The sequence below is a fragment of the Athene noctua genome, chromosome 3 (assembly GCF_965140245.1).
Source record: "Athene noctua chromosome 3, bAthNoc1.hap1.1, whole genome shotgun sequence".
In the NCBI taxonomy this organism is placed as follows: Eukaryota; Metazoa; Chordata; class Aves; order Strigiformes; family Strigidae; genus Athene; species Athene noctua.
In genome coordinates, this window is record NC_134039.1 from 18,546,743 (window position 1) to 18,571,196 (window position 24,454).

The window sequence follows — 24,454 nt, forward strand, 5'->3', positions numbered from 1 at the left end:
TCCCCAGTATTTTTAACAGAAAGAAAAAGGAAAACAAATCCCACAATTAAAACAGGTTTAAAATTTTAAATATATACTATGTTCTGAAAGAGACAGGCAAGAAAGCATTATATGCAATGTATTTGCACTTGAGCATGTGTATTTGAATGTGAGCAGGCAGCCAAGGTACTAAGGGTAAGGGAACAGGCTGACAGCAAAATCCTTGAAATGCTACTGCAAATGCTAAGTAAGAGCTGAGTCTCAGTGAAGCCCCACAGCCAAATTTACCCAAAGCTTTGGGGATATCTGAATGGACTGATCTTTCTTAACTGCTGTGATCCAGCCTAAATCCCTCCTTTTTTGTACACCTAGAGTTAGAGAGATGTGGATGCAGTCTGGGTTTCTCAATTTGCACCTTTCTTCAGGCTAAAGCCTGCTCTAAGAAGAGTTAATCCCCATCAGTAAAGCAGGCTGGCCCTCCTTCTGTCACACTCGCTAAGGCCCTAAATGTTGTTGAAGCCCATCTACAGCCCCCGTCACCACACACCGCAATTCCCTGTTCAAGGAGGGATCCAAGGAAGGCTACACCACCAGAGTCAGGCTTCTCCGTGTGGTTCAGGTTCACATTTAAACATAATGTGATCAGGACAGAAAAGTTTCTGCTATCTGACCAACCCTAAGATGGATACTTTCAGCAGAAGTGGAATCACTAGGCTAGTCACAAATGCAGACATAAACCTATAAAGTCAAGATTCACTTTTCTGAGGGCTTCATCTGAAGATCACCTCAGATCTGTACAATTTTAAATCCCCAGTGATTTCTGTGCTGTAATCCTGAACACCATCACTCACTGGGCCACATCACATCACAGCTCCTGATGCAAAGTAGGTAAATGGCCAAATGAACAACAAGCTTTTCCTAGGAAGGCAAGAACAAACTGGACACAACAGGTAAACTGGTCCCAGCAAGTGTTTGGCAGACAGAAGATCTAGCCCTGCTGCTAATGCAGGTAATGAGGAGGGAGGACTACAGGTAACCAAAAGGCCATTGGTGGTTCAAGCCCTCCAGAGACCATGTGCAGGAAGAGCTGAAACCTTTGCACTGCAGCAGAAAAGGAACGGACATGGGTTAACCTGTGTTGAGGAATTTAGCTCCTCCCACACAGGCTCTGTAGTGATTAGCTTCACTCTGGCAGCAAAGAAGCTCAGTTAAGGGAGAATCAACTAATGGCAAATAAAATATCTTTGTCCATCCACATACAGCAAAGCTGAAAGATGAGGGAGCCCAGAGGGGCATGGCTTTGGGTCACTGGTTAGCAGCCATTTCACCGATTTGCAGCAGTTTTCCTCAGCAGCATTATAAATAAGGCTTTTCCCAAGTCAGCATTTATAATCTGACCATGACCAAAGCCTACCCTGGGGACTTTAGACTGAGTTCTGTATGCAACACCCATGGCGGAGGAGGGAAAGTAGCTCTACTCTAGTTCCTCCTCCAGTATAAAGCTTATCCCAGGATCGAATCTCTATCACAGCCCAGGAAAGGCCAGTCTGTAAAGATTAGCTGCTGGTGCTTCAGAGAAAGGTGTGGAGCATGTGGGCAGAGAGAGATGGAGTTAAGGCAGCTGTGGCTGAAAAAGGGTGTGAGGCACTCAACCCTCTCAATTAGCAAGGTGTGTGACTGCATTCTCACTTTTTGCTTTCTGTGGTTTGTGATTCTGGCTTCTGCAACTCAGGCACCTTCATACACCTTGTGGGTTTATTTGTTTTTTGTTATGGAGTTTGTAGTGTGGGGTTTCTTTTCCCTGGAATAACTAGAGATGAACTTGCAGCCTGTGAAACATGGGCAGTTTAACAAGGGACGCACAGGCTGCGCAGCTTGATCCACTTCTGTAGTAAGTATATTTGCCTGCTGCTAAGGTGTTTTAACCAAGGTCAATGGAAATAAACACTATGGCCAGACAGCTTGAGACAATTAGCAGAAAACATAAAAAGAGCCAATTTTCCCAATCTGGTCAGATCAGGAAACAACAGTCCTTGCAAGTTTGTGACTCAGAGGAGGGAGACGTCTTTAAGCAGGAACTTTTGTAAATTCTGCCTTGTCTGATGCCAACCAGCATGATTGTACAGAAGTCGGGGAGAGATATTGGTTGATTCTGGCTGTGGGCTTGGGGTATGAGTGCCGAAGGATTTTGCTGAATTTATTTATCATCCTGGTTAAGATTTCTTTTTTTTTAATCTCCCTGCAACTAGTTCTTCCTCTGATATTTTTGATGATGTTAAGAAAGGGAATCTGCTTGTCCAGTCTCTATTTATTGTGTAGTTTCTGCAATACCATATTTCCAAAGAGCTGAAAGCTACAAAGGTCCAAGTGAACACTGTGGATATCCACAGGTGTGAGAGTAGTTCTCTGTGAAGGTGAAAATCTGTCTGACAGGCTGAATAAGGGCACAACTGCACTCTGAGTTAGTCAACAAAGGCTGGTAGTAGAAACCCCTGAAACCAAAAGGTGTTTCCTATAAATGCACAGGCCTGTGTTAACATGGCCCAGTGCAGGGGGACAGTTTTAATTAAGCTGGATCTGGAAGCCATGGTGTTTTTTCTCAGCTGCAAAGTGGTTTGGCTTCCTTGTGACCAGAGGACAGGAAAAGATTTTTCAGTAAAAAAAAACAAAAAACAAACAAACAAAAACCCCCCAAACAAAACAAAACAAAAACCTGTTGGCAACTGAGGCACCTCTTTTTGGCTTTATGATCACTGTGCAACCAGGCTTAAATGTTCTGGGAGCAAGTTCCATCAGCTCATTACCAGCCATGGTGGATCCTGAAATAGCAGACATCAGACCTATGACTGGTTCTTCAACCTAGCAGTGCTATTTTGGCAGCAGGCCCAGGGTTAAACATAACAAGAGTCATTTTCTGTCCTTGCTCTCCTGAAGGTCAGTGGCCCAAATGGTTGGATGTTTGTCTTAGCTGTTTCCGGAAAAGGTCTGCATTTTGTAATAATAAGGTGAAATTTGGAGATCCTCACGTTGGCAATCTCCCACTAACTCTAATTAGAAAGCATGTTTTTCCTGAATAAGAACATCAGGATTTGGTCGCTGGCAATTTTTAATTGTTTTGACTATTCTGAGCAGGGTGTTCTTTCGTTGTTGCTATAAAGGCTCACTGTTCCCTTTCACCTCCGGTCCATGACTTTCACAGCATAGCACAGCTCATTCTTAGCATTAAATCCAACAAGCCCACCTTACCAGAATCACCCATTGTCAGGTGAGACTTTGAAGTTCATTCATACACTCAAGTGACATGGAAGAAGCAGTCTTCTTCTTAGAAATAAGTTAACTCTGGCTCACCAAATGTTTTCTGAGATGAGTCTCCTCCCCTCTAAAGCTCCCTCAAAAAGCTATCAGAGAGGTCAGCCACAAATTGGTCCCATTTTTTCTGCCAGACCTCTTTGGCCTTTGCTTTCTCATCTGGTAGCATGGTACTGTATCTGTGAGGAGGAGAAAAGTCAGTATCAGACAGCTGACAAGGGGGCAGCTATTTCAAGTTCAGTGACCAAAATTAAAAGGCAGGAAGCAGCAACAGATTAACCCTTGCAAGACATTCCTACACCGCACAGACTAACATAGTGTAAAAAGCCTTGAGCTCCTGCCCACTGGGCTCATGCTGGGACAAGAAGCATAATGGCCGTATCAACAGCTACTGAGTCCTGCACCATGAGGACAAACAGCTCAGTCTGCATAAGCTGGAGGCTCACTGGGCAGCACCCAGTGGCTAGGAAAGAAGAGACAGCACTGCTGTTGCTTTCAGATGTGCCCTGGGCTTGGTCCAAATTGGTAGGAAATAAGAGTATTTGTTGTCTCCCTGGCCATGTGGGTCTTGGGATTGACATGAGGATTGACACAGGATTTGGCAAACAGACAAGAGTCTAGGAAAGTACAGAAAGACCCTGGGCACCATATCCCTATTTTGGGACATTCAGAGCTGTCCAGATAAATAGAAAAAGTGGTTAAACAAACGCAGACTATATGCTGGTAGATTGTTTTCCTGTGTTTGGGTCATGGCAAACAACGCAGCAAGTCAAATTCTGGCAGAAATAGACAAATGATACAAAGACATAAGATTTCTCCCATAGGCAGAAACAGGTGCTGGTTGCACGTTCTCAGAGGATGGAAAAGGGGGAATAAACTGAGACACTGAGTTAGAGAAAGGCATTCAAGAGCACAGGCAGAGGAGCCTCTGCAGTCCATGTATCCTGCCCTTGGAAGAGACACAGAGGAGACATTGGATTAACAGAAGTTCATGTGGCAGAGGAGAGACCCTGCAGCCAAAACCCAAGTACAGTGGCTTTCCAGGAAGCAAGCTGATAGTCTCCTTAACATTACTATGGCCAGGTGAGAAAGGTGAGGAACTTACTTTATGGAGTTGAGTGCAAGTTGTTTTAAGGTCCTCAGGTCAGCATTCATCCCTCCGATGGCCATGAACACCTCGTAGAAGTCATAGGAGACTCCCTTTGCCCCAAAGATAGGGGGATCATCAGGACTGATCACAATGGGGTGCCCTTCGGCCATGAGGTCAGCTGCAGGGTGGCTCCGCAAGTCAGGTACCAACAGTAGGACCTCCACGGGAAAGGATGGGAGACAGCACCACATCAGGTTATTGCTGTAGCCGTGTTTACATTATGGCACCCTTCACACTGCATACCTGCTATAGCTGCCTGTGTCAACAGCTAGTCATAAGGGAGGAAGAGCCTCCAGGGGGCTGTTCAGAGCATATTAGGCGTTCTACTCTGAACTGCTGCAGGAGGAGCCTACTTGTCTCCACTGACTATACAAGGAGACTGGTTTCTTAAATTAAACATCTAAATTAAGGCCACTGGGGTGAATAACTTCTGCTTATTTATAACAATTTGACTGTGAGCATTTCAGAAACAGTCTTGTGGTTATGTATGTGCCATGATGCCTAGCCCAGGGCATCTGGAGCTGGTATCAGAGTTCTCTTCCTCAAGGCTCCCACCGGTACATCTCTACCCCAGAGCATCATTTCTGCTGCACCCAGGGGACAAAATGCACCACACTAATGTGTAGCAAAAGAGTTCCCCCTGGTTATGACTTCTACAAAACCAAAAGACTTCCAGTTACTATCCCAGCTTCTCAGCCTCTGGCCATCCTGACTTAAGTATTTTCCGTTATGTGTCTTTAGGCACGTCCCTGGCTCTGGGCCTCATCTCCACTAGCGAGGACTGCCTTCCCAGGTTCCTCTAGATAGGAATTTAAATGATTTTGACCTGACTGGCATTGCAAGCATTATATATACACAGCATGTGTCTACGTAGCAAACTGCAGTGTAATGTGCTGCAAAGGTAACTGAGCCAACCTGGGTGCAATAAAATGTCTAGCTGACCCCCAGCTCCCTGCTGCTCCTAGTTGCTATGGTAAATCCCATTCCAGTGTCCCAGCTCCAAGATCTAAGCTTTTACCAACATACCTGGTTGGAGACGGGACAGACTTCTACAGGAATATCCCTCTTCCGAGACAAACTTTTGGCTACTGGGTGTTTAGTGAGGGCAAGTCCATGGCCAATCCGGCTGGTATTCAGTAGCAATGCATCCAGCACATTATTGTCCACAGAGGTGCCGTGCCAGACTAAGAAAAGACAGGTAAGAATCACTGCAATGCTGTGAGGAAACATATCTTCTCAAACTGCTAGATGTTTTTGTAAAAAAATGTCCCAGTTGCAAGGTGAGAGAGTTGCTCATGCTCTGAGCTCCCAATTTCAGTGAAACAGGGATTCAAATCTGCCCAGGACATTGCCCAGCATAGAGATAGCCACTCATCTCACCTGGCTTTAGATGTCCACAGTATTGCTCTTACAGCTAAGCTAATCATGCTGGTCTCCATTCACAGTCAATGGAGAGAACTAGTGATTTCTGGGGAACAGCCTGTGCATAAGGATGAGATGTATAAAGGGAGCATAGGGTAACTAGTTCAGATGTAGACATCTCTGTAGATATCAACATGCAATAAGCATAACACACAAGTTAGAACTGTCATACATAGTTAGGATAAATCCCACCCATGTGGACTGAATAATATATTGCAAATAATAATACGTTGCCCCAGGAATGAAGGGTAATGATCAGTTATTTTGATGAGTGTATTCAGGAAAGACTTGAGGCTGGCTTAGACATTCCTTCACCTTAAAATGTAAAATAATGGTTGGGGATTTCTGCTGCCACTGTGGATGGGACGTAAGTGCTGCTCTGAGGAGGAAATGACTACCAGCAATAACTCGTGCAGCATGACTCCGTGTCACCACAGGGCAAAGACACTGAGCAACATGATGCCTACAGTCAAGAGCAAGGAGCAGGTGAACAAGGGAAGGTGCCATGTAGGAAAGCTACAGCAACAAGCTGATATGGGGAGAAGCATAGGGAAAACCAATGATATACATGTGTATACACGCACACACATCATCTTGATACAGCCAGGCTTGCTGCTTCTGTGCTTTGCAAGACCACCTCTTGCCTCTGCAAGCAATAACAGGCCTTGAGTCCTCATGCTTACCAGTCTCCCCAGCATGGAAAAAGTATGGCAAATTGACCCCCAGAGAATACGGGATGGTCAGAGCATCCTTCAGGTCCCATAAAGAATGACCTTCATCCTCATCACCAACCTGGGGGAAAGAGGAAGGTATTTTTGAACACGCTCTGGAAGACGGTGGGACTGAGAGCTATATATCACTGAGGTGCCAAGTGTACTGAATTACTGTGGGATAGGGAGCTGATTCTTTGATGTGATTTTGTCAGTTGCCCTCAACAAAATCCTTAGCTGGAGGATTTCCAATTCATTTACACTGATTTCAGTACAACAGCAGAGGATCTCGCTCTGGCATAAAACATATTCCATGTTATACATGTAGTTATATCACACCTCTAGGGGTTAACACAAAGCCACAGAAGAAATACAGTTACCAGGTCGAAGCCTGCCAGGGTGTCTGGGAATTGGGCTCTGAGTGCCATGGCAGTGACGATGGCTTCTTTAATCTGGGAAACATTCAGCATCCTAAAGAGCAAGAGAGAGAAAGCAGTGCAGAGGCTCACTCCCAGAAGGCTTGCCTTCTTTGGGTTTGACTTGTGAAATGGGTCCCCCAGGGGGATTTCCAAAATGCACAAGTTGCTCCTAAACCTGACAACCAGCTTCAGGTCTCCAGAGTAGCAGCAGTAGAAAATTGATATTATGAAAGGAAACCCCTGAATGACCAGGAAATGCCTGGCTAGACCCTGCTGTCACTGGAGTTGAGACATTCTTGTCTGACTCACTGGCTTTCCCATCTACCAAGCAGGGAACACAACAGCATGGAGAGAAAATGTTTAAATTTTTTTTTCTTCTCAACTGTTTTGCTGGGAGGTGGGACAGTAGCTTCATTTCAAGAGTTTTAAATTTAGATTTCTTCCAGCCCTATTGGACTTAAAAATCACGGTGCATTTTGCAGACGGACTGTCCCTACCCAAGCTGGCCAGAGGCAAGCCAGGTCTGAACTGGGAACGGCATCATGCCGAGCCGGAGTAAGTAAGTGCCGCTGAGAGAGGTCTGTTATATTTGCTCAGGATCACCTCACATGACTTCGTGGCATCTGGCTGACTTGGAGAACAGCCTTGTGCCTGCCTGCAAACAGCAGAACTAACATACCATACAAAGGCTGCCAGGAGAACAGCATTTGCAGGGTCCCACTAGGACCTTTGCAATACCAACTGCCCATACTCAGGCAATGCTGTCGTTGCTTCAGGTTCCGCAGAGAGGGGCAGTATGTCCAGGCTTGGGAAGAGAGCACACATGGCTTGGACACACACGCATGCAAGCAGCCCTCCCCTTGCTCATTCCATCACCCAGGGCTCACAGACACTTGTCTCTCCAGTGCACACCATGAGCTAACCTTGGTCACTTTGCATATATGAGGACTTATATAGATGATTTCTCATCCTTAGCCCTTTACACGTGCCAGGAAATGCTTCAGGAGTCAACACCCTGGGCCTGATGATGGACATGGGCATTGCTAACCAATTGTGGCACTTCAGCCTAGCCCTTAGCATCACTTTTCCTGGCCTGGACTCCTCTCTACCCACTGCTGCCTCCACCTCAGCACAGCCAGCCACACACAGCCACTCTTAGCCCAGCTCAGCCTCTACCTGTGTGCTGTAAATATAATCTTGGCTCCAAGAAAGTCAGGGTGCTCCTTCACAAACTGCCTGGTCACTTCCCGATAGGTTGCCACGGACCATGACTTATTGTGCCGGGTGCCATCCAGTTCATACACCTGCAGGATGAAAAGCACATGACAAGCAGAAGTTGGAAGAGGTTTTGCTGGAGGTTGGGAGAAATGAACTGAAGAAAACCTGTGAAGCAGCAATGTGCTGCGGTCCTGGCAACAGGGAAAAAAACCCAGTTAAATCTGTGCAGAACATTTTCTTCTTGAAGCCTTTACAAGCTGGCAAGAACCAAAGACTGGTTTTCCTCCCTCCTGTGTCGTACAAGAAACAAGTTTCTCCATGTTCAGACATGGCAAGCAAGTGCCCTTGAGTACCCAGAGGAGACTGTGACCTCTTCTTACTCATGTCTGTATCAAATGCTGGGGTGTTTTGTCCAGCCGTCTGGCGGCTCACACGCTCTGTGCCTCGTGGTGGCAGTCTGTCAGCCAAGGCAGCCCCAAGGCACACGAGGGCCGGGCTCCATAAGCTACCAGCTGGGCTGGGCTTCTGCTCTCCTCTGCCAGAGGTTTGCTCTGTGACCTTGAGTCAGTTGTTTAGTCTTGCCACATTTTCCCAGCTCTCTGGCTGCAAAGTGGGAAAAATAATCCTTTTGGCATGCTCTGTCTCATCAACTTTGTGAGTTCCTCACTACCAGGGCTATATGCAGGGCTTCTGCCCTGATTTCAGCAGATGTGTAGACTCTGCATGCCCCACTTGATATTAACCTGCAAACACCCTGCCAGGAGTCACTCACAAACAGTGGCTGAATTCACTCTGTTCGTTCTCATTCTCCTCACCTTTCTTTCCTCTTTCAGCCTTCTGGTCCACCCCACTTTCTTACTTCCCCTCTGGTGCTGCCCATTGCAGTGATGCCCCTTCCTAAGCCCCTGTGCCTCATCACACCATGGTGTCCCCCATGCAGACACCAGCAGCCACAAATGCTCAGCGGGAATTTTCCCCTGCTACAGCCCATGGGAATGTGAAACTTTACATAGCTGAATTTGCAAACACAGCTGGGTTTGGGGGGCTTTTCCACAATGTTTGTTGTTTCACACTAAATCCTGACTTTCATTTACTTTACTTCAGGGGCCGCTTCTGGCGGGCTTTGCTGCAAGACGAGCTTTTACAGAGTGTCAGCACTGTTGTCTGAACCTTGTAGAGGAACTCCAGCCACACAAGCATGTCGCTATTCCTGACACACCCTGCTCACCTCAACTTCCACAGCAAAGTGTCTTCCTTCTCTCTCATCCCCCTTGCCTGCGCTGCCCATCAGGGCTGGCGGCCCAGTGCACTCGCAGCTCCTTGCAGCCCTCACAGAACAACCTAGGCTGCAGGCAGCCTGACTGCCTGTACCTCACACCACGCTGAGCTGCCGGGTGCCTGTAGGTCCTGGGGCTCTGGAGGCTCCCACGCCTGGAGCCACCATTAGAGGCTGGATGGGAAGCAACTCTTCCCTGCCAAGCTTCTGTTCAAAAGACATTACAACCATGTCTAAGGGCTGCCGGTAAACGCAGGGTATTTTCCAGTCAGGCCCACGCACTTGTACCATCGCAGATACTCTTGGCTCGGAAACCTATGTGACCTGGAGGGATGCCAGTGTTCACACTGTCTCACAGCACAAGAATTTTGACATTGCTGTTATTTTCTCTTTCCAGGTACCCCAAAGACAGATGGTGACTGAGTTCAGAGCAACTGGCTCATGACCAAAGCCCAGCAAAGTAAGATACGTACAAGCTGTGTGGTCTTCTCCCCTTACCTTCCTTCCTTTTCAATACACCCTTCTCATCTCAGGCACAACAGAGTGCCAGCCTGCAGCCCCGACATTGAGCCCTATTTTGCCACGAGGCCAGCCCAAGATGCAACAGGGCAGGGTTAGCAGCCCTGCTCCCCAGCTGTTGGGGTGGAGGCATGCACAAAACCAGATCAGCCTCCAAATTTGTCACAGCACCTTCCTGTCTGCTGATGGGGTGGCTATAGAGACCTGTCTGGCAGCCGCAGTTGTTGCTGGGGCACTGACATTTATTTGCAGCTGGCTGGAGCCCACCAGCCATTGCATGCAAGAGCAATGATTTAAGGAAGTTGTGGCAGACACATTTAGGAGTCAGGCCCCCAGTGGGATGTCAGCATGGCAGCTCCATCCACTGGATGCCGTGGTGCCAGCAGCAAGATGCCACTGGCGTTCCCATGCACAACCCACCACCACCTGGTCCTTCAGGTGCTGCCAGATGGACCTTGCACAGCAATTTCATTCCCGTTGCAATGGACTGTTAAGAACATAGAGGTAGGCAGTGTAGTGAGGAGCAGCAGCCCCAGTTGGTTTGTTTTGGTAAGGCTGACAAAGCTCTCACCCCCCTGCTGCCCCTCTTGGAGCTGGTCTGGAGAACTGTATAGGAAAGGTGTTCCTGAAGTGTTGAAATTGCCACCAGGAAAGTGGGAACCATTACAGCTGAAGAACAGCAATGGGCTCTGTTGGTGCTTGAAAGGCATTGTGGCAGCATGGGGTTGTAGGGCAATCTGACCAGCTCCAGGTGACATGCAGGGAGAAAGGCCTAAACTATTACCAACAGATTTTAGTGTTAGTAGCAATGAAAGGAGCCGTTCATACTTCACATACTTTGCCAAAATTTTACTTTGTCTGCAAACTATGGAAGACTATGTTTTGCCAATTGGTTTACTAACCTGTTCAGAGAAATCATTCTGAAATAAGCTGTGGATTTAAAATATAACTATTCCAGAATAAGTCTCTGTTCAAGATGGGAAGTTGTTCCAGAAGAGCTGCCACAGAACAGGTGGTTCTGGTGCAGACAAAGCTAATACACATCTCCCCAACCAGCAAGATTTCAACACAACTCCCAGTCAGATTTACAATGCAGTTTTGTGCTGTTGCCACAGTATCTTCCTCAGCCATGAAGAACAAAGTATCTCTCGCTTTCAAGCCCTTGCCTATGCAAATCTCCAACAAAGACCTTTGAATATGATCAAGGTTTGCCAGCATCCTTAGAAAGGGAAGTATGCAAACATCCAAAAACTAAATTCAAGATAGGGCTTGAGAAAAGTTATGGAGAAATAAGGATTTAAAAGAATACTAGAGAAGCCAAAAAATATGTACCGGAGGCAGGATAGCTCTTATCTCGACATACTGTATGTTATCTTCATAGAGCTCCAGCAGGCCCTGGTAGAAATAGGCCTTGAACACAGGTGCATAGCAGATAAGTCCAGAGGCAATGAGAAAGACTTCTTCAAATCTTTTCCAAATGACAGTTTGAGAAGGGTAGGCCAGCTCAGGGGCATCCGTCACCAGGGTCAAGTTTCTCAGTAAGCTGTAGAAAAGGGTAAAGAGAAGAGGGAAAATGAGAATAACAAACAAGACAACTGGCTTTCAGCATGCAAAAAGTCACTGGCTGGTGTCTGGGTGTTCAGTACAGGAGGAAATAGGTTTCATATTGTGGGTTTTATTGTTAGAGATCAAGCTTTGTGGACGTGACACAGGGTGCAGCAGGGCAGCTGCTGTGCTGAAGGAGGCATGTGTTCTTTGGGCAGGACCAAGAAAAGGTGCAAAGCCGTTTCTGCCACAATAGGGGCCCAAGATCTAACTCAGAGCCTGTTGGCACTGCAATACAACAGGCGCAACAATGACTGGTGCAACTAGGAAACATTCAGGTTATTTTTCTGCCACATATATTTACCCCTCTAATTGCTGGTACAGATAATAGCTGACAGGTAAAAGGTCATATGCCACATGTTGAGCTACAAGCAGGGTAAGACTATGTGTACAAAGCCTGTCCCTTTCTTTTTTGAGGGCAAAATCTTGAGCAGTAATAGAGTTACAAAAGCAAGTATGAAGTTTTGATTATCATAAGAATACCCAGGGGTATCATAGAATCACAGAATGGTTTGGGTTGGAAGAGAACTTAAAGATCATCCAGTGCCACCTCCCTGCCATGGGCAGGGACACCTTCCACTAGCCCAGCTTGCCCAAAGCCCCATCCAACCTGGCCTTGAACCCTTCCAGGGAGGGGGCAGCCACAGCTTCTCTGGGCAACCTGTGCCAGGGCCTCACCACCTTATCCTTAACCCAAAAGTAGGCTATTACATCACTCCTGTAGACAATATATCCTCCCAAAGATCTTCAATGCATGTAAAAACTTATGGCACCTGGCCCTTTGTTCACCATCTAAAGGCAGACCGAGTCTCCAGGAGATGCCATGTACTGGGCCACCATCAACCTGCTTACTAAGCCTGGAACTTGCCCTGGTACCTTCGTATTGTCAAAATATGTCATCTAATATAAGCAGGGGGAAAATGATTGTGAATCAGAAATCCTTTTCCCCTCAGTGGAGCAAACCTGATATCCTGCCTGCTTTGCTGATACCTTCTTCAGATTCATCTGCTGGGAAACAACTGATAAGAATTGCGGGTCCTGACTTTTCCTTCGTGGGACAGAAACGTATTTATTTCCTCCATAGGCTCAGCTGGTGTATAAGCCTCTTTCAAAAATCCAGAGAGGCGGTGGGTAGTTTAATCAAGCACAGTTTAAGGGAGCCAGTAATTGCAAGATTATCTAGTTGTGGGTGACAGCTTGTAGTTAGGACAGGGTGAGCGTTGTGCTGCAATACTGTCCTCTGACAAGTTGATAGCCTTCATCCCACCTGAAGCCTTGCCTCTGGCAACAGCTGTCTTCCCTCCGCTGGTGGCCACCTGAAGAAGAGTTTGTAATAAATTTCTCAGGCTGGTGGGCAAAGTCTAAATGTCAATACAGGGGTGATTAACTTCATTCCTGTGTGGACAATCTGAAGCCATTGCATCAAGCTACAGAGCTCTCTGCTTGCAGGAAGGTGGGCTTACCAGTCTGGCCAGGCCTGATGCTTATCTAGTATCAAAGGCTAAGCAGGTTCAGATAGAAAAACCTTCAACCATGCTTCATCTTTCATCCAAGTATATTGTTTCCCCTTGATAACAGCTACTGGTCTTTAATATTGTTTCGTGTTTGATGTCATGGCCCCCATCCTCGTGCAGTGCTCTGCTCAGTTATATGGGAGGTGTGGGTTTGATTTGTGTTCTTACTTTCTTCCAGGAGGCTTCTGTGGATGGAATTAAAAACCTCCCTCCTACAGATGTAAAATGTGATCTGGTCCAAACTCATAAATGAAGACATCCCAGGCAGCTACATCCCTTTTGAGTTCCTCTATCCTGCCCATAAAATGGAGACTGTTCTGCCAGTGTTTGCCTGCCATTTCATGCTCTAAAGACCCTCTTCCAGGGGCTGCAGTTTCATTTTTTCTTCACTCTTTCAATTTCTTTGCTGGGAACAATTTTAGAAGCAAAACTGTACATAAAGAGACGCTCATAGCACGTTAAAGATGAGATTTTAAATGTTCAACAGTCAGAAAAATTCAGGGTTAAGGTTTTCACAGCAACTTTGGCTCTACCCTCCTGCTCTCCTGTGCGTTACAATAGGGGCTTTGCTGCCATTATCACTAGACACTGGGCAACCTCGGCTACTCTTCAGTAATCCATGCAACCAAAGGGGACCGAGCTGGACCACGGCAGGGGTGGGCAGTGGGGAGCACGCAGCAGCAGGATACACCACAGCATCACCCTGGACACCAGGAATGCAGGAGCCAGGGCATCTGGAAGGCGCTGATCCAGCTGCCGGAGCTGCGGTGGAGGCCAGCTGCCGGCGGAGAGGGTGCACTGCAGCTCAGCAGGGAGGGGAGAGGAGGTTTCGTGTGGGAAGAGCTGGGGAAAAGAGACTTTTCCAGTCCCCTCCTGGCCAAGGGGCAGCTCCCTGTCAGCCCTGTGCACCAGCTGAGAGCACCTGCCCAAAGCCAAGAGGCGAGCGGAGCTGTTCCCACCAGCCCTGCAAGCACCGAGGGAAAAACCTCCCGGTGGATCAAAAGGCTGTGCAAGCCCGTTCTCGCGCCCCGTGCAGCTTCATTTCAGATAAGGATGGGCGGTTAGTTGGGCTCCCACAGCTTTCTCCCTTTGTCCTGTGAGAACTCGGCTCCTCCAGCAACGGGCGTGCAGAGCTTCCCTCCCTGCCTTTAAATCTAGCTGTACAAACTTGTGGTTGTTTACTTAGCCTGTGCTCTTGGGCTAGAAACAGCAATAAATCCTCACACTGCCCTGCTCCTAAAAGCACATAAATCAAATTGTGCTTTTTTTATAATCCCCTTCCCTTTGAGACTGATTATTGATCCCTATAAATGTTGAAGATTTATTGCGTAATAGTAATCCATCCTTGATAACTGGATAATCTCCTAAGGGTTCAGGGGCTTTTGCCATCAGTAGCTCATGCAGATGAAGCAAAGCTTCGTAAATACATTTTTTGCTTCTTTTCTGGAATGGGCCCTCGTCAGTGATCAGGTGCAGACTACAAATAGCCTTCCACGTCATGTCATATATGCACTGAACAATGCTATAGCAATGCATATGCCCAAAGGGGCACAGCTAAAATGACCAGCTAAAGATTATTTCTTTTCAACTGTGATTTTGCTTTCTCTTTTGTTTTTTTTTTCCCCCCATTTTTCTTTCTTGTGCTATATAATACAGAAGCGAAGGGTTTTGTTGCCTTGTTTTTAAAGGGATTCTTTTTCCTGCTTCTTTTTCTGTTCTCAACGGGTAATTATACCCCTCTCCTCACCGTAGTATCTGAATGTCTTCCAGTGGTGCATTAAATAGTGTGACTAACATCTGTCACATGTGGTTCATTCGCTTTCTCTCTCTCTCTCTCGTCCCCTCTTCTTCTCCCCAAGGGGAGACTTCTAGAGGGAGTGGAGTGGTTTGTTTCTGTGTAGTGGATTTTTATTCTTCTTTTCCCCTTGTAACACACACACTGCCCTACTTTTCTGTGAGATAAGGCAGGCGGAGGACACGGAGGGGAAGGTGATGGCAGTCTGGGCAGCCGTTAGTGCCCAGGGGAGTTGTTCCCGCAGCCTTGGCCATGGTGTCAGCTCCCTCACAGATGACTTCATCTTGGTGATAGAGAGCTCTGCCGGGCCACTGGAGCTGCGCTGCCGGGCACGGCCTTAATCCTCGGGCTGCTGGCAGGGGTTGTGTGTGGTGGTATTTTACAAATATCTGGAATGTCAACATTGTTTCCCTAAATATCTAAGGGCATGCTCTTTCTTTAGAGACAGTGGCCATTATGTTGCATCTTGAGGAAAAAAATTACATTCTCCTATATCATAATTGATTGTGAAATAAATAAGTTAGGATTTTTTTTTTCTTTTAAGTCTCAAAACAAAATTCCTTTCCTTTCTTTATCTCCTGTCCCGTGGTCTCCTGGCTCTCATAATAGCACCCTTTTGGAAGCTTACCAGTAACAGAATACTTCAGGGTCTTGGCTCATAAGATATATGTTTTGAATAGGAATGATTAAACCTTCTTTTGAGGGAAACAAACAAAAAGACTTCCTTCCAAAACACACACACACACATGTATATGAATGCATATGTACTTGAAAATGCAAACAGCAAAAATGTTCAGGAATGCAGTAAGGTGAAAGAGGTGCAGCGTCTCAGAAACATTTCCATTGTTCCCTTCACATTTGCTGATCCACCCTGTCTTGCATGAGAGCCCTTCCCTGCTGCCATATTCCCTTGATACTTCCTTGAAACCACCCAACTATCCATCCGTTCCTTCCTCTGACATCTGCTTTCTCTCAGCTTGTCAGTGCTCAAGGGCAAAGAGGAGTGCAGGAAAGAGGTAGCCTGGGATGCACATGTTCAAGAGACTGGGAGAGTTTCCAGAAACTGAGAAGCAGAACAGATTGGGGCCTATTCCTGGCTAGAGACCTATTTCCAGACGGCCAAAAAACATTCCTAACCCCTATACTAGTACCCAGGGATTAGATTAAAATAGGAGAGGAAGCGCCTCAATGTGGCTGTTGTTCGTGTGTTCGCACATTATGTGCAATGGCTCCTCTGCGATTTTGTGGTGATGAGCACAGAAGGGCGAGAAATGAAGGACAACATAACTCAAATGAGTAAGTCTAAGCACCAGGATGCAAAAGATCCAAGTTTGTACCTAGCTCTGGCACACATTTGCTGAAGAAAATCACTTCGGTGATCTCTGCCTCAGTTTCCCCTCTGCCCTTGGGGAGACCCTCAGTAGCAGGGTTTGTCTTGTGTCCCTGTTTAGTGCCTGTCACTCTGAAGTCCTGCTCTGACTTATGGCTACTAGATGATGTCAGACAGCTCATACAAAAGAAGAGGAATGTGGTAACACTGCCTCTGAAAAGAAGTCATGTTCCCAAACAGGAACATAGGGAACCATATAATGCATAACTCCATCCTCCTAGGTGTATAGGATGCCATGGCCTCTAGCCTCAGCCAGAAAGGGATGTCATGCTATGGAAACACAACCAAAAACAAATACAATGAAGGATTGCTCCTGAGACAGTTCTGAAATACCCAGTGCAATTGCATGGGCTTTAAGAAAGTGAAGCTGATTCAAAATCCAATCTCTTGTACATTATTTATGGGTCTCCTGGTGGGGTTGAAGTGAGCTGGTGCTGTGGTCTTTCCCTCCTCATCACTCCCTGTAGAACTTGAAGGGAGCTAATGGGGAACCAATTTTCTCTTTGGAAGACGCAGCTAAGTGACTTCTCACTGGATCTTATTTCTTCCATCATGTGACAGGGCAGTTGAGCCTCAGGATATAAAAGGTCAAGAGCCCTGGCTCTGGCACTACCTTCTCCTTCCATTCTGGACCTCTGTAGAAGAGAGTTGGTAGATGCCCCTGAGAGTCAGTTCCCTCTGCCCTGCCCCTTGCTGTTGTTGGGGAGGGAAGGCAATACCATGCCAAAGGTCTGGCAGCTTCTCAACCTGACCTCTCTCACAGATCTGTAGGGCACAGAGCCCAGACAGCTTCCATGTGGAGAGGGGTTAGGTCTCTATTTAAAAGCACACACCCTCACTGAAGATCACTACAGTAAAACCCATCAAGTTTCATTTAGGAATTGCTGTAATTAGGGTCACCCACATCACCTAAATCCAGCCTCATGTGTTAGTATGGAATGTTGACTTTAATTACGTGACGCCCCATACTATTTTTTTTCCATGGGACCCCAGCCCCCCTAGCACCGTGAATGGTGGTGCCCTCTGAATGGATTGCTACTCAATATTTTCCTTTGTTCTCATCATTCAGTGTCTGACTTCATGCATTATTTAGCATGCTCTCTCCAGCCCCCCTACATGCCATGCAAAACTACACACTTCCTCCTGGCCTTTTCGGCAGGGTTTTATCCTGGGATCTGTAGCCCCTGGATAGGGAGATAGGCCTCCCTCTTCCTGTCACCACCAGCTGGAGGGGGAACCAGGCTATTCTCACCCACCTGTAAGTGATTAAATGGTAGGTGGCTGCTGAACAGCCAACTAACACCTGGTCCTGATAAAAGGCTGCCAGCAGTTAAGGTAGGAGTTGTCTACAAGGAGGGGAGCTCCTGTGAGAGAGTGGGTGAGGCTTTGGGGCGCTATCTGAGCTGTAAGCTCCTGGACAGTTATAGGAGGCCTCACCTGTAAGGGGAGAAGCAGTGTTAGCAGGAGGGTGTTGAGGTAGGGGGACTGCTACAATGCAGAGGACTTTTGTGTAGGGTTCATTGGCTGTGCCCAGGCTGATACATAACCCCTTATCTGAGGGCAGGAGGGCAAGTCATGGTTCCTGGTGGGAACAAGTGCCTGATGCTTCAGTGTGGTGTGTACCAGTGGGGTTTCAAAGACAGTCCTCATAAAAAGAGGTTGGGTTTTCTTTTATGGTGTCTTGTTTTTTTTTTTTTTGCTAGTGTAGTAACTAACATAAGTAGCTTGCTGAACTTGTTGCTCTGAATCAAGACAATGACTTTACAAATGTCTTCTCTGCTGTTGAGGAGAGCCTGTTCATCAGCTACCTGATTTCCTCACCCTGTCCCTGTGTATCTTAATGGACGAGGCAAGGTCTTTCACTATGCAGCCCTGTGTCCCATGCTGGAAGTACATGCAGCCTGGGTGCTGAGGAGAGGTGGGGGCAGGTGACATAAATCTACTTAAACCACTGTCTTCAACATATCTGTACAATCAACAAGAGTGAGGGTGCACAGAAAACTTCAATTTTGATGGTCCTTACTTCTGGTGTACTTAATGCTGCAGTCTTCAAGCTCCTATATTGCTACTTGCTTGTTCTGTGTATGCAGCCCTAAATGGAGTTCCTCACTTTCAGAGCAGGAAGCAAATGGGAAAGCTGCTGGCTACACAATGCTATCATGAAGTACCTGCGGGCTTGCAACCCCTCTTCACTCACCTGTTATCAAACTCAGTCACATTGTGCAGCTCTTTCCGGTAATTCTCCAGCAAAACCCACTGAGAGCACTGGGCTGGCACTGGGTGAGGAGGTTTAGGCTTGGAAAAGCGAAACCGAACCGTGCCTGTGTGAGTGAAGCAGATGTAACAGTCGGGGAGGTAGGTGGCATTGTACACCAGCCAGTCCACGCTCAGGATGGCATAGTCATGCAGGTGTAAGACAGCACCTGGTGGGAAGAAAAGTATATCCTAATGAGATAAGCGAGATAAAATGAGCTGAGAAGAAGGGACAGAGGTTTATATGTGATAATGGTTTGAGTTTGCCCATCCAGGGGCATCTGGAAATGCTTCTAGGTGGCTGTGAGTGACCTCTCCCAGCAGAGACTGTGCAGCTGCTCTGGCTCCCCCATGCTGGGAGATATGGCCCCCTCCACATCAAACACGGGGCAAGACAGAGCATGACAGCCCCCTGGGAGTGGAGGGAGGGAGGGAGGAAATCAATAGGGAGCTCCGCTTCTCCGCTGGGATGGAAAATGCTTTGAGTTATTAAAGGTCTTTCAGACAGACTTTGCTGTGAGCTGGCTCAGGCCCTACTGATTTAAAGAGGAACTTGCACAGTAGGCAGCGGTTTACAAGGTGTGCTAGCTGACTGGCAGACCTGAAGTGAGCCTCTGTATCTAAGCTATTTGAATCCTACTCTCAATTTTTGCATCTAGTCTGTGTCTCTTATCTCTTTGAAACTCTGATGTATACCAAAATGCCAGACCATGACACACCGGGGAATTGTACTCAGATGCAGAAGCACCATCTACTTCTATGCCTTATCAAAATCATGCTCACTTACGTTGTACATCTGCTGCTGGCCAGCACAAAGGGGCCTCTGGGATACTCTGTTATTGTGCTGTATGTTGGCAACTGCCAGTCTTCCTGGCGTAGGAAGCATCCTTTGCATGTTTACCTTCCTCAGCCCATTCTTTTGTTTGCTAAAAATCTCTCCTTTTGCAGAGACTTCTTACATTATTGGTGCTTGAACTAAACTTCACCTTTGTAAAGTACTGAGAGCACTAAAGACTTACAGATATGTTTTAGTCTAGGGGAGACCTCATAGTCAAAATAGCTTTGATGTCCTTAGGGGTAAAGGGAAAACATGAGTAGCAGGAACAAAAGACTGGTATGTATGTGACATTAGACAAGCTTCAAGACTATAATTTATAGTGGGCTAACCTAATATAGACTCTAATGTCTATGATCTCCCATTACAGAGTGTCTGACTTAAAATACTGAGAAACTGGTTGCTGCCCTCAACAGAATAAGCATGCCACAGCTGTCTAGAGCTGACCTTCCTCTTGCTGGCAATACTGTCCTCTTTCCTATAGGAGCAGCAATAGAAACTACAATAGTGCTTTAAACAACAGTAATTCCCAGGGGCTCTGATTGAGACTGAAGCCTCTAAAAGTAGGTCCTACTCAAGCAGTTACAAGGTTGTGATCTTGGACCTAAGAGCTTATCACTCTTGCAAAAATTCTGAGAACCCATTTTAAAATCTCCTGGATGGAGAAGTGTGGGATGGGGTTTTTTTGTTTTGATTCTTCCTTGGTATCAGAGATAACCCACTGGAGGTGAAGAGGGCACTAATTTTGAATTCCTTACTGTTCAATCCAGCAATAAAAGGATAATGACAATTCTGACATACCAATCATTTACAGTAACAGATTAGGATGCTGCAAGCCAATGATCCTCATCCTACCAGAGGCTGGGAGGGAGAAGTTGGGAAGTGAGAAAGATGGCTCTTATCCATATGCCAGTGTCATAGCCTTGCAAGTGAAAAATACTCAGGTGGAGAAGCTGACACCCAAATCTTCCAAAGCCAACCTGTTTCCAGGCAGCCACATGGGCAAGGCCGTGGGACTCTGAATCTAAAAAAGACACCCACCCTTCCAGGTGGTTCATTCTTCAGAATCACGGGAGTATTGACAATGTTCCCTGCAGCTGTTTCATATCTCTAGTTAAAGAAGACACCTTGTTCAGATACTTCCTTACTGAACCAAAAATGTAGAGGGAGAAACCAGTTGGGAGTCAAAGACTTTCTCCTATGATTACCCCCCTGCCTCTCTGCTGGACTGTCAGCAGCTCAGGCACATGGAGACTTTAGGCTTTCTGCTACCCAGCCTAGGTAGTTTGGATTTCACCTTGGCTAAAAATATCCTCTCCCACTTTCCATAGCAACCTGGAATACTGAGCTTTCAGATGCTGCTGTGTCCCACCTGCTTGTTGGAGGATGTACAGGATGGTGCGGTGAAGGCACCTGACAATCTCCCACCGCTAGCTAACCTAAAATGGTCCAAATGCCTTTGAAACTACGTGTGTCCTGCAGAGTATAGAAACCCTCTTGGTATAGGGCCTAGCAGCCCGTTAGAACATAGGTTGGTGCACAACACGGGAGAAACAACATCTCTAAATATGAGGAGAAATGCTGGCCTTTATAAGCAGAGGTCTCCTATAAGTGCACAGAGCAAAACCTGATGAAGAGACACTGAGTTAATACAGTAGTTTTTATACTGTATTCTATAGTATCAAACATCAACACAGGTTTTGACTTGCATTCAACAAGTAAATAAAGTTGCAGTGCTGGAGGTAACACCTTCCTCTCCTCTAGTGCCCCCAGACTTTCCAGTAGACTTCCTGGTCTGCTACAGAACCACCTGCAGAAAGACTTATTGGGGGATACAGCATTTTTGGCTAAGATGTGGGCTAAGACAAGGTCAGTAGTGTGTCTGTGGTATGTGTGTGTAGGAAAAGGAAAGACCCTGGCTGGAATGTGCTGAGTAAATATGGATGTCTGTGGCGTCTTGTGTCTTTGCTTCCTCTGCCCTTTCTCCACACTTGAAAGGCTGAAGGATCCATATTGTAAGCTATACCAAATGCTACAATTGCTGGAAATGTGTATTCACCCAATCCATCCCCCTCTTCCTCTCTCCCCCTGTCCCCAGGCTCAGAGGCAGGGCTTTTCCTGGAACCCAGCAAACATGATTTACAGCTCATATAAGCTTGTCTGCCACATCTTGTGCTTTGTCCCAGCTCTGTCATAGAAAGCAAAAGGTGAGAGGAGGATGAATAAGACAACCAAGCCCTAGGCCAAGCCTACCTTTTGGCATGTGCTTTAAGATGCTGAACACCATGCTCTGATCAATGAGGCCTTTTGCCCGAAAGAAGTGCATGCTTGGAGGAAACTGTCCTGTAGTTATGGCTGTTGCAACCTCCTCCTTCTTGAGGTTTATGAGCTTTGTGCTGAGCTGCTGTTCCTGTCTACTCAGCACCAAATTGTTGCCAGTCTGACGGGCTTTCTCGTCCTGCATTAGGGAGTCCCGGTCCTTCCAGAGTGGGGTGGGAAGGCAGAGGGAAGCCAAATTCAGAAGAAGGTATGCCAGCCTTATGCCTTGCCTAGATGGAGGCTTCATCTTAGAGCTGCACCTAGGCAGGAGGAGAAGATTGGAGCATTAGCACAGGTCAGAAGGTGATACCTTAGCAATGACCTACTGGGATATTAAACTGTTGGCCCATCCTGCAGAAGTAATGGGTTAATGAGCTCAGTACTGGGGGGAGCATCTGGTACCAATGTCCCCTGTATTTAGGGCTATGCATTCGCACACTCCTCACAATGCTGACTGCACACAGCAAGACTGTGGGGAGGGTGGAGAAGAGATATTCCTCCCCCGATCAGGCTGGCAGCACATCACACAGATCTGCAATATGGCAAAAGTCTAGCCCTGGAATGTGGAATTGGTGAGGTCAGGACTCTGGCTTGCAAGCTGGGATGGAGCCCCCTCAGAATAAAGGGTGCTGGCCGTGCTGCTAGTGTCTCAGGGAGGGAAGCAGGGGGCCATAGCACTTGAGATGATTTTGTTTTTTACTTGAGCTAATTGGATCCTGATTCCTTACAGTCAAGAGAAGACCTTGTTGCACCCTTATAGTATATTCCAGCTATCAGAGGGGTTAATTTACAGGCAGAAAACCCCACAGGTTCCTCTGCTGTGACAAAGGTGTGTCCCTTCCTTGCAATTCCACAAAAAAGGACAGAAGGGAGACCATGGGAGTAGTAAGAGATCACAGGAGATAGGCACATGTGAACTCTGAGAACTCTGCCCTTCCCAAAAAAGCACAGCTGCAATATAATCCTTCAACACCAGGCTCTAGTGACCCTCCACACCAGTCTCTCCAGAGCAAAGCAGGATATAGAAAGGCTCAACATTTTGAAATGGTCCCATGTGAATTACGCAGTAAGTTCCTGCTTGAGCATGTGTCTTCTGCTTCCAGTCTCTCTTTCACCCATGGGTCCACCAGGATGCCCTCAGCCCCATCCCAGGAGATGAGGGCATGCTGGGGGAGCAATGTGCTGGAAACAGAGGAGAGGTAGATGCATCCCCATGTCAGGCCTGGCTCTGAACTTAGAGAGAGAAACATCCTAAATAAGGTGATATCTTATCCCTGGTGAGACTGACTCACTTACTTTTAACTTTCCTCCTCCTTGCATCCAGAGCTCATCCAGCCGCTGCCCAAGAGAGCAGGGAACAGTTATCTATCTTGCAAGCCGGCACTGTCCCAGCAAAGATAAAGAGGCAGGATCCGTCCCAGCGGTGCAGAGCGAGGCACCCACCAGCATGCACAGTTCCTCTTCCTGTGCTGCAGCTCCAGCTTGCTCAGCTTTTATTTATCCCCGTCCCTACCGCTTCATGAATATATAAAGAGAAGGAGGAGGCAGGGGAGGTTATGAGAAAGCAGGACAGAGGCGCCCAGGCAGGCAGCTGAGGGCAACTGGCTGGGAACCGGGGGCGCTGAAGCAGTGGAGTCACATATGGGAACACTTCCAGCTCCCACACAGAATAGGACACTTTAACCCATCGTTGACTGCTAGTGAGGCGATCAGGGGCTTGTCTGTGCAGCCCTCCCACATACCCTGATATGCATATGCAACTTTTAAATATCCTGGAAGAAACGCTTAGGCATGCATTCCTGGGGAAACTCTTAAGCCTGCTCAGGCTGTCCCAGGAATATGCACGAGCTTGGGTATCTAACCTGATGTAGAGCACCATGCATTTAATGCCAACAACACTGCAAACTCTACTTACTAATGTTTTGGGGTTTTTTTTATCTGAGAAAAGTAATTTGGAAAAGAATTTTAAAATAATTTTGCCTAGTCTTCGCCAGCTGTGCGAACCAGGCAGACATCAATCCAAGCAGCCGCACCAGGGCTGCATTGGGCACACAGGGCTAAGCTTGTGCCTGGGGAGTTAATCAGATGGAGGTGGGTACAGTCAGATATTTTTTTTTTTAGATCACAACAAATATTGTAATTCACCTTTTTATTTTGCATAGTTGAATGGACTGAGTTTTAAGGTTATTTAAAACTGATGTTTTATAAATAGCTTCCAGTGGAGAACAAAGTCCATTTGGTTTAATTTAATCAAAATTTTAACGATTTTATTTTTTTTAATAAAACCCCCAAAGATCTCATAAGCCAAGAGCTATTGAAAACATCATGCAGCGGTCACAAAGAACATTTTTAAGGCAGATAAAGTAGAATCTGATTAATAATACATTAAATTTCATTAGCTGGCACCACTGCAATAGATTGATAGTGGGGTGGACAGACCTCCCTGAATATCCCAGCTGGACATGCTTTTCCTCTCTCCTGGTCTCTTCACTCTTTGCTGTCACCAAGATCAGTCCCAGCATCCATGCAGGGATCAGCCAGGGTTCCCCAATGCTCTCCAAGCCTCAGCCAGGGCAGTGTGTCAGAAGGGTGGCTGCGGCCCCTTGCCAGCTCCTCAGCAGGATGGGGTTTTTCTTGAGTCTTGAGATGATCCTGCTTCCAAAGAGAGATCAGAGGAGTGGAAAATGACCTAACTATGCTCTGCATCAACTATTAGTTGATGAAAGCAACTAGAGGATGGG

General features: G+C 46.8%; 1 protein-coding gene across 3 annotated transcripts; it reads right to left on the bottom strand.

Annotated features, from left to right (window-relative positions):
- Window positions 1-51: 51 nt before the first annotated feature.
- ADA2 (adenosine deaminase 2) lies at window positions 52-23,158 on the bottom strand. 3 transcript variants are annotated; one of them, XM_074902160.1, is made up of 11 exons: window positions 23,010-23,158; window positions 21,648-21,973; window positions 18,504-18,729; window positions 11,335-11,545; window positions 8,166-8,293; window positions 6,951-7,041; window positions 6,544-6,652; window positions 5,465-5,622; window positions 4,394-4,596; window positions 3,328-3,467; window positions 52-2,471 (listed from the first exon to the last, which is right to left on the bottom strand). In XM_074902160.1, exons 2-10 carry the CDS (start codon window positions 21,958-21,960, stop codon window positions 3,359-3,361), a joined length of 1,548 nt encoding a protein of 515 aa, XP_074758261.1. In that variant the 5' UTR covers window positions 21,961-21,973; window positions 23,010-23,158; the 3' UTR covers window positions 52-2,471; window positions 3,328-3,358. The 3 variants fall into 3 exon arrangements, with proteins under 3 accessions (XP_074758261.1, XP_074758259.1, XP_074758260.1); XM_074902158.1 differs by having other exon boundaries at window positions 52-3,467; XM_074902159.1 differs by having other exon boundaries at window positions 52-3,467; window positions 23,006-23,158.
- Between the last annotated feature and the right edge of the window lie 1,296 nt (window positions 23,159-24,454).

What these genes read in the sequence shown, in the direction of transcription:
- ADA2 (XM_074902160.1), bottom strand. Translation starts at nt 21,960, where the DNA reads ATGAAGCCTCCATCTAGGCAAGGCATAAGGCTGGCATACCTTCTTCTG. An exon ending in GTGACTGAGTTTGATAACAG is followed by an intron (nt 11,546 to 18,503) that starts GTGAGTGAAGAG and finishes CCTTTTCTACAG; the next exon opens with CTTACTGAGAAACTTGACCC. An exon ending in CCCTGGCAGGCTTCGACCTG is followed by an intron (nt 6,653 to 6,950) that starts GTAACTGTATTT and finishes TCTTTCCCCCAG; the next exon opens with GTTGGTGATGAGGATGAAGG.